The 10,181-nt window shown below is 34.9% G+C and overlaps 2 protein-coding genes across 2 annotated transcripts in view; one reads left to right on the top strand and one right to left on the bottom strand.

The window, feature by feature from the left end:
- Positions 1 to 1,999, bottom strand: part of nop10 (NOP10 ribonucleoprotein homolog (yeast)) — a 3,441-nt gene extending 1,442 nt beyond the window's left edge. The window contains 1 exon segment of the mRNA NM_001003868.2: positions 1,829 to 1,999. Coding sequence (NP_001003868.1) covers positions 1,829 to 1,882 — 54 coding nt within the window. The 5' untranslated portion in view covers positions 1,883 to 1,999.
- Positions 2,000 to 2,228: 229 nt separating this feature from the next.
- On the top strand, positions 2,229 to 9,802 carry LOC137496113 (uncharacterized). Its single transcript, XM_073907882.1, has 3 exons — positions 2,229 to 2,277; positions 4,844 to 5,653; positions 8,823 to 9,802. The coding sequence occupies exons 2-3, from the start codon at positions 4,844 to 4,846 to the stop codon at positions 9,615 to 9,617; spliced, it is 1,605 nt and encodes a 534-aa protein (XP_073763983.1). The 5' UTR covers positions 2,229 to 2,277; the 3' UTR covers positions 9,618 to 9,802.
- The last annotated feature ends 379 nt before the right edge of the window (positions 9,803 to 10,181 follow it).

The following is a 10,181-nucleotide window of genomic DNA, read 5'->3' as shown; positions in this document are numbered from 1 at the left end:
GCACAACCCAAAATAAACAATGCTCATCAAAACGATAAGAGCTGGCTTATTATGAAACAAAAAATGTTTGACTTTATTTTGACATTTTTGAGGGAAAAGCTTTGTTATGGATGTGACGGATGTGAAATTGTCATTTGTGTGACTTTTGTCAATCAAACATAATAGTTTGAAAACATTGACAGAGATATTTTAAGTATTTTTAAAAGTACTGTAAAACATTTACCTATGCAAAAAGATGTAGAATTGGTTTTGCTATTTTCTTTTCATGGCAAGGTTGACATTTGCATGGAATTGCTCATATATATATATATATATATATATATATATATATATATATATATATATATATATATATATATATATATATATATATTAAGGGTGTCATGATCCTCCAAATCCTCGATTCGATTACATTTTCGAGTTATGGAATCAAAAAATGTCAATGTGAACATTTTTTACAGTATACAACATATTTTGTAGAAATTCTGTGAATTAAACTGCACAACCCATTTTTATTTTGACATTTTTGCTCAAATGGGGAATTGCTCAAATATATATATATATATATATATATATATATATATATATATATATATATATATATATGAAAATGAAACTTGACAATTTTAAGTAATGCTTTTATCCCTGGCATTTTGTGCATCAGTGTGCATGCTCACATTAGCGCACTCGGTTTAATAACAAGGTGTTAAATGTAGGCGATCATTTTAACGGTATGCATAAACATTTATTCTAATATTGTTTTCAAGTTGGTGTTTCAAAAAGGTGACCACCAGAGGGCTAGAAGGGGAGCGCTATCAGGAAAAAATCATCATTATTAGTACCATAATTTAGAAATGCTATTTTTAAATATAAAAAAAACAATACAACTAATTAATAACAGAATCCAAATTACAGTGTTTAAGTAAATGAAAACGAGAGCTATGATGAGCCTGACAAACTAAAAAAATCTACCAATAATATCACCATTTCTCAAATTATATTTAAGATCTATTTGAACATTTAACATTATTTTTCTTTGAATAAGAAAATTACATATAACTCACGCAATGATGATAATGAGCACTTCCACATTAAAATAGCGATTAATAGAAAATACTAAACTGTTTTTGAAAAACACAATAGTAAAGTACTTCAATCTGTTTTAGTGTTTCAACAATGACTAGAATAACACAGCAACTTTAGTAATATTAACAAATCACCAAACACTTTACTTTTCTACAATTATAAGGTATATTATACCACAATACAGCACAGTTTACTGTAGTAAAAACTAAATTGTACTACAGTATTTTTTAGTTTATCTACAGCTAATACTACAGTATTCTTTAGCACTTGTTAAAGTGTTGTAAACCAATACTGCAATACATGCAGTGACATACACTGAACTTCAGTATGCTACACCACAGTGTTTTCTTTTACTATAGTAACGCTAAGTTATACAGTAACAATGAGGTAAACTTGCATTTATATTCGCACATTCAGACTTTCTCTTTAAAAATATACCTTCGGAAAAGTATTATTAGCGAATTATATAATAGTTAAATCATATTATCAGCCAAAGATTATCAAAGTACAGCCCTGTTTACAGTCTAATAGATGGTGCTCATGTTGTTTACAGACTCAATATTCAAAGTGTGGAAAACAACACGGGGCTATATGCAGAATATGCGAATATAAATCCAACTTTACCTCAATTACAGTAACAATCAATGCATCTACTAAGTTATATGACCAGATTAAATAACCATCATTGCTCTATGACGCGTGTTTTTAGCCAAAACGCCGAGATTAAACAACAAATCCTCACCTTCAGAGTGTAAACCCTCTCGCCATTCTCATTGAGGTAAAACTGCAGGAACATGATGAACTCTCACGGGTTGATTTCGACGATTTCTGAAGAGAAAACAGCTTTTACGATCAGAGAGCTGCTGCGGTGCAAGGCAACACGTGTGCGACTGACCGAGAGCAAAGCGGATGTGCGGAGCGGGACGCAAGGCAGGATGGGAAATGGAGTTTTCAAAAATCACGCGTAGGAGAGAGCGCGCCACCTAGTGTAGAACATAATAAAATATTAATATTTACATTAATAAAACCATAAAAACAAGCACTTATTTCAGTTGATTATAATATGTAATAGATAATAACCCATATAATCAGTCAGTGTTGTGAATATAGCAGTATTAATTGGTTTGTTTTTGTTTGTTTTTGAAAGCGTGCAGTTCAAATTCAGCATTCTGCATTGAGCGACTGCCTCAGGTGTGTTGGAGCTTCTTATTCACATTCACAAATGGATGTTTTATTTGATGATCAGACATTATAAGGATAGAAACACTTGACATTTTAGCTTTTAGATTAAATTATTGTCTGATAAAATTAGCAATATTGACGCTCCAGTGTCAGGGACAGTAGATTTACAGTGTTCAGCATAATTGAGAACAGCCCATTTTGAAAATGAGCATTGTCCTCCATTTCTCAGTGAATTTAGACGATGTGTTTTGGTGCATTTAAACAAAACTGATTTATTAAACAGCTATATTTATTAAAATAGTATTTTAGTTACCAAACATATTCAGAAATTAAAAGATAATACAATTAAATGCAAGCTAAATACTGCAAATATATTACAACCAACATAATGTCAACTAAATTTTTACTTTTTTTTTTGCTTCTCTTGTTTTTTCCTCTTTTTTTAAAATTCGTATTTAATATTTTTCTATAACATAAATGTGGCTGTACCAGTTTTTGGAGCGTTATTATAAGTTATTTGGTCAGATAAGCTCCAGATTTGGCTTCAGTACTAACTAATCTAATGTATATGCACAAATATAATATTGTAAAGCTTCCTATCAAACATGAATTTAAAAGAGAGATGCGTGAGGGGTGTGCTTATATATGCTGAACACTGTACATTGTAATGTTTTCTTAAGCAATTAATTAAATAGATTTACTGATAGTACAAATGATTAGTGATTTGGTGATTTGTTTATAATGTATACGCATATTTGTTTTGTATGTTTGAAAAGAAAATGTTCTAACCTTTTTATATATGATTTTTTGTTTCTTTCATGTATTTACAAGTTTAACATGTAATCTGCAGGTCTTCAATACAAGAACACTGAGCAATCCTGACACTGTTCTGACTTGCACTTCAATGCATACAGGTATTTGATGTCTGGATTATCTTCATTCTGTTCAGGATGCATATTCATTCCTTTTGGTGTTTGTTGCGTTATTTTACCCGTTTGTGGTTTTTCTGTACTGTTAGACTATTTCAGCCACTGATCTACAGTGGACGTCGGAATTATTAGCCCGCCTGAATTATTAGCCCCCCTGTTTATTTTTTCCCCAATTTCTGTTTAACGGAGAGCAGATTTCTCCAGCACATTTCTAATCATAATAGTGTTAATAACTCATCTCTAATAACTGATTTATTTTCTCTTTGTCATGATGGCAGTAAATAATATTAGACTAGATATTCTTTAAGACACTTCTATACAGCTTAAAGTGACATTTAAAGGCTTCACTAGGGTAATTAGGGTAACTAGGCAGGTTAGGGTAATTAGGCAAGTTATTGTATAACGATGGTTTGTTCTGTAGACTATCAGAAACAAATATAGCTTAAAGGGGCTAATAATATTGACCTTAAAATGGTGTTCAAAAAATTAAAAACTGCTTTTATTCTAGCCGAAATAAAACAAAGGAGACTTTCTCCAGAAGAAAAAATATTATCAGACATACTGTGAACATTTCCTGAATCTGTTCAACATCATTTGGAAAATATTTAATAAAGAGAAAGAAAAAAAAAAAATAAAGGGGGGCGAATAATTCTGACTTCAACTGTATGTGTGTGTGTGTATATATATATATATATATATATATATATATATATATATATATATATATATATATATATATATATATATTTATTTATTTATCTATTTAATTGTTATTATTTTATTATAAGTAGTTATGGACCACTAACATATAGTACTCTAACATAAAGCACACAGGATTTGTTTTTATTTTAATTCCTAATAAATTTTTCTGTGTATGATTGAAAGTTATTTATTGGTATTTATTTTTTATTTTACTTTAGGTATATTTATTTATATTTGAAAAACTTATTGAACGCTATAAGTAAACAGCACCCATAATGTTTGCATAATCAAAACATAGTTTTTAACCATACTATAGTAAAGTGTAATATATAATCCTCTACTCACACTCGCTCATAAATGATCATAAAAGTCCTGGTGCTGCAGGTATTAGGAGGTTTGCGTTCATTGAACAGTAAGAATGATTAACAAATCCACATGCAACAGTCTTTTAAATGTGACGTTGCGTCTTCAGTTTCGTGCTCAGCCACGATTTGCACTCACACTACAAGCGTTCCACGCCTGCGCCCAAGTGAACACCGCTCTAGAACAGCACTTCCAACCGGGCCAGGGCCGGCAAACAGAACCATACCTGGGCCAGATTCAGAGCCCCCTCACTCTATGCTGACATCATCTTCAGCAGCTCAAACACTCTAATGGCTAATGGACAGACGGCTGCTTCTCACTCAGGGCTGCTGTTTATGCTAATGAGGGAGAGATGGGCACCAGTGGGCGGGGCTTTCCCCCTCTGATGACACGTACAAAGGGAGAATGTCAATCAAAGTGTTTCTGCATCAAGTCTGATTATAACAAACACAATTAATACATTTCTATCATTAGAGGCTGAATATGTTCACACGACTGGATTTAAACCCCTTATAGAAGTGATTTCTGCATGATAGCTCCCCTTTACAACTGATTTCTTATTTTTTCTCTGCTGTTTGTAGATGGACGTTCTTCAGTCTGCATTTGGTGGCCAAATATCAGGACAGCATTATTCACATTCCCAAAATGCACACATCATGAACGACTGGGCATCGTTTAACGAAACTGAACAGCCTAACATGGATCCATACTCATCCCAAACACCACCTCATCACTATCAGACTCAAACACAGCCAGTCCCGATGGAGGATCTCCAGCGGTCTGATGGCCAAAACATGCTTTATACACCAGAAACAGCTCACATGACTATAGCGCTGCACGACAACACACAAATCCTCTACATCACCGATGATCCAGCACAAACTCTTCAAGCGACACACATAGTCTATCAATCAGATCCCGCCGTCCAGCAAGACCTGCATTTTGATGGGTACTTTAATGCATCTCCTGCGTTCAATCCTCCTCCAGTTTTCACACATCCTTGTGTAGTCCCTCAATTGAGCCATTCATGGCCTGTAAATGCGCCTCAGATGAACGCTAACATCATGTACGATGCTTTAAACGCTCTCCATAATCCATTCTGTCAGATTTCCGGGCCTCCACAACATTTCAATCCGGCGTTTAATTCAAATGTAGCCCCGTGTATGAACAGTCCCACATGGTGTTATCCTCAGAGCCTTTACCCTTCACCGCAGTCACCAAGTGAAGGTCACGAAGAAAGCGGCGGTCATGCCAAGAACAGTTCCCCTCAGAAGATGATGGAGACTTTAGGGACAAAGGTCAACCAAGAGTCAATGGTCAGCGAAGGGTCAGAGGTCACGAGTGGCGTTAAGGAAGAGGACGATGATGTGTGTGCGCAGTTTCTGACTGAGGTAAAAGACTGCACTCTTATTGACACTCATATTTGTTTACATCAGTGAATTGTGGATGTTCATGACAAGGTTAATGTGGATAAATCTAAATATTGCAATAATAATAATAATAATAATATAGATGAAATATAATAATAGTGATGTAGTTTGCACTGTCAATATGCAAAGGTAGAGTTCCCCGTGAAGGGCTTTTAAAAGTGCATTTGTTATTCGATGTTTGACGTATTCTGAACTCACACATGAATAGGGGCGGGGCATAGAGTAGCTCCTCCCCTTAATAACAGCTAATAAAATTTCTCACAGCTCTGCCAATGGTTAATAAAATGGTAACTAGAAACGTTTACAAAGCGATTTAATACTTTCGAAATTCACAAAGGCAATATATATGTCCATGCCTAATATCCGATGGCCAGAAAGTGATTCATTTTTTTATGAATTGTTAAAATTTTGGTATTTGTGATGCAGCAAGCCCAGAGATTGTTGTGTACACAATGACTTTATATAAAATTAACTTTAATATGTGATATGAATTAAAAGTGATCATAAACTAATCATTTTTCAACTCAAATGAGTGGCAACTCGGACCCGGAAACAGTATTACATACGTCACCAACACGTCACCACTTAACAAGCGGATAATATCCAGATGCAGGCCAGCAGAACCACACACGTTTTAGGCACACACGATCTAGGCAAACCATATATGGTTTCGACAGATGCTAATGTTGTTAACGTCTTCTTAGACATCATCATCAATATACTTATATATATATATATATATATATATATATATATATATATATATATATATATATATATATATAGTACACAATAAACAATAGTTTTCTATCAGTCATCACAGATGATCAGTCATTATCTGACAGAGTCAGTATAGCTGATACTCATTTGCTGGCCTGCTGAATGATCTGTATACTTTTTGGTTCACTGTTGATTCAGTTTAGTAACTGAAACCCCTTTTTGATTCAAATGTACTGAATCGAATACAAAACTAAAATATTAAGCATATTTTGAAAAAATTACAATGGTTTCTGAGGTTAGATGAATTTAAAACGTGTTGTATAACACTCAACACAATATTGGGATACTATAAAACACCATACCTGCTGTTTAGATGTGAAAACCTGGGAAACCTGCAAATTAGCCACACAGAGAATAAACATCAAAACGCTATACTTGATCAAGCTGACTGCTATTCCCATTTTGTTAGTTTGTATTTATGCATATCAATGTAATCGACAACTACTTAATTTAAAGGTAGGCTATGCTTTGAACGTCATTTTACTTTGGTTCACCGTTTATCCAGTTCAGTAACTGAAGCTGATTTACACGAACTGAATGGATCTTTACAAAACGAGTCAAACACATACTCTGAGAAAAATGCAATGTTTTCTGTCTTGATATGCATCTAAAACTGTTGTACAAGACTCAACATAATATTAGGACATTTTAATACACCCCAACCTGCTCTTTGGATGTGAATTTGTGAATTCAGAAACTTAGCCTTTCTAGCTAACTGTACTCACCAAACCGCCATACACGATTCTTGATCGATTTGATTGCTATTAAAATTTGAATCACTTGTATTTATGTATACCAATGTATATTTGACAATTACACAATTTAAAGGTAACGTTAAGCTTAAAAAGGCAGTACTTTAATTCGGTTCACCGCATCAGTGCAGTAACTGAAGCCCTTGGCTGATTCAATCGAACTGAATCGAATCATTACAAAATGATTCAAATATTAAACGCATATTCTGCGGAATATACAATGTTTTATGAAGTTAGATGCATTTATAACTGTTGTATAACACTTAACACAATATTAGGACACTTTAAAACACCAAAACCTGCTGTTAAAATGTGAATTTGAGAAACCTGCAGACACAGTTTCGCCACAGCTAACAGAAAATTAACATAAAAAATGTATAGTAATGTACGATCGACAACTAGGCTACTTAATTTAAAGGTATGCTTTAAAAGGCAGTTTATACTTTGGTTCGCTGTTGATTCAGTTCAGTAACTGAAGCCCCTAATTGATTCAAATGAACTGAATCGAATTATTAAAAAGGAGTCAATTGAATTATTAAACATCACATTCTGAGAGAAAATGCAATGTTTTCTAACTTGAGATGCATTTAAAACTGTTGTATGAGACTTAATACAATATTAGGAAACTTTAATACACCCAAACCTGCTCTTTGGATGTGAATTTGTGAATTCAGAAATTAGCCTTTTAAGCAAATTGTACTCACCAGACCGCGCTTCATTGATTTGATTGCTATTTCCATTTTTATCATTTTTTTTATGTATCAATGTATATTTGACAACTACACTATTAATTTAAAGGCCCGCTTTAAAAGGCAGTACTTTAGTTCGGTTCACACTGCGTCAGTTCAGTAACTGAAGCCCTTGGTTGATTCAGTCGAACTGAACCGAATCATTACAAAATAATTGAAATTTTAAACGCATATACTGCGGAAAATACCATGTTTTATGTAGTTAGATGCATTGTTAACTGTTGCATAAGACTCAACACAATACTAGGACACCTTAAAACACCATAATCTGCTTTTAGATGTGATTGTGAAACCTGCAAATTAGCCACAACAAAAAATAAACATCAAAACACCATACAAGATACACGTTTGACTGGATTGCTTTTCACATTTTTCTGAGTTGTATTCATGCATATCAATGAATATTTTACAACTACTTAATCTAAAAGTAAGCTTTAATATAGTTCGCTGTTGATTCAGTTCAGTAACTGAAGCCCCCTTCCTGCTGAAAGAAACAGTATAAACCAGCCTAGGATGGTTGGCTGGCTTTAGCTGGTTGACCAGTCTGGTTTTAGAGGGGTTTTATAATAGCTTAGCTGGTCAGGCTGGAAAACGACCAGCTAAATCCAACTAAACCCAGCTTGGTTTTGGTTTAAGCTGGTTTTTGCAGCAGGGTGATTCAACCGAACTGAATCGAATCATTACAAAATGATTCAAAACGTATATTCTGCGAGAATTACTATGTTTTCTGAGCTTAGATGCACTTAAAACTGTTGTAGGAGATTCAAACACAATATTAGGATGAGAAGTGGTTTTCTCTTCAAGTGAACCCAGCGTTTCTAGTAGCCTATGTTTGTTTTTCTCTTTCAGGCTGATTTGGACATGGACTACATCAACTTTCTGTTGTCATCAGATCACAACATCTTCAACATCCTCAACGAAAACTCCAGCAACACTCCTGGAGGCTCAGACTGGATCCCTACAGTGGTTTCTGAAGCACCGATTCAGTCGGCATGGACTCCACAGCCTGATTCCAGTCCTTCTAAAACCACAGATCTGTGTTTACCTCAATATCAAATCCCATTTCATGCATCTATATCGCATGCATTTCAGGAGATTATGATGGAAAATGAGCTTCGAACTCTTCCTGAGCTTCTGTTTGTAGATCATGAGGCCCAAAATACACAAACAACCCAAAATTATTTAATTGGAGAGGCTGTAAATCCTGAATCTGACAGAAACAATGCAAGACAGCAAGATGAGCTTCCATCTGTTGATTCAGTCCCTCAAACACTGACTAAAAACATAGGAAATCATCAGAAATTGGAGTATGATGGAGGCAAAAGCATGGCAGACCAAGAACAACAGGATAAATGCCAACATGCGATAAATACAATTGACGGTGGAGACACAAACTCAGAGTTTCCCACTGATTCCCAAAGTCAAGTCAAAACAAACACAGCGAAAACTGAAGGAAATACTGTAAAGAAAGTGAAGAGATCCAGAAGACGTAAACACCGGAAGACCACGAAGCCCAATGAGAGATCAGCACCTGAAAATACAGACGAAAGAACAAAATCGACTGGAAAAACTCAAGGAAGATTGGAGAGAAGCAGAAGGACACAGCCAAATAATCCAGACGGGATCAGAAATACAGCAGTGTGAAGAGCAGAGAGAAGAAAACATGGACGAATTAGAGAGAAAAGTCAATAAAGACAAGAAACTAAATGTTAGAAAGCAAAGAAACATAGCAGGAAAGTATATTGATGTGTATACATGTAAACAACAAACTACAATGTCCGAAAAACAACAGAAGTCAATGAGAATGACCAATAAAACATTCAAATGAAGCACAGGAGTGTGGGCATTCACTTCATAAACGTCATTCCTACATTTTCTTTTCAGCTTAGGCCCTTTTTTAATCCGGGGTCGCCACAGCGGAATGAACCACCAACTTATCCATCATGTGTTTTATGCAGTGGATGCCCTTCCAGCTGTAACCCAGTACTGGGAAACACCCATACACATTCACACTCATACACTACAGCCAATTTAGTTAATCAATTCCTCTATAGCGCATGTGTTTTGACTTTGGTGGAAACAGGAGCACCCAGAGGTAACAACAACATGGGAGGAACATGCCAACTCCACACAGAAACACCAACTTACCAAGCTGGGACTCGAACCAGAGACCTTCTTGCGGTGAGTTGACAGCCCTACCCACAGCAC

Source organism: Danio rerio, chromosome 7 (assembly GCF_049306965.1).
Source record: "Danio rerio strain Tuebingen ecotype United States chromosome 7, GRCz12tu, whole genome shotgun sequence".
Lineage (NCBI taxonomy): Eukaryota > Metazoa > Chordata > Actinopteri > Cypriniformes > Danionidae > Danio > Danio rerio.
The sequence above is the reverse complement of the archived record's forward strand: the minus strand, read 5'-3'. Positions and strand labels throughout refer to the sequence as shown.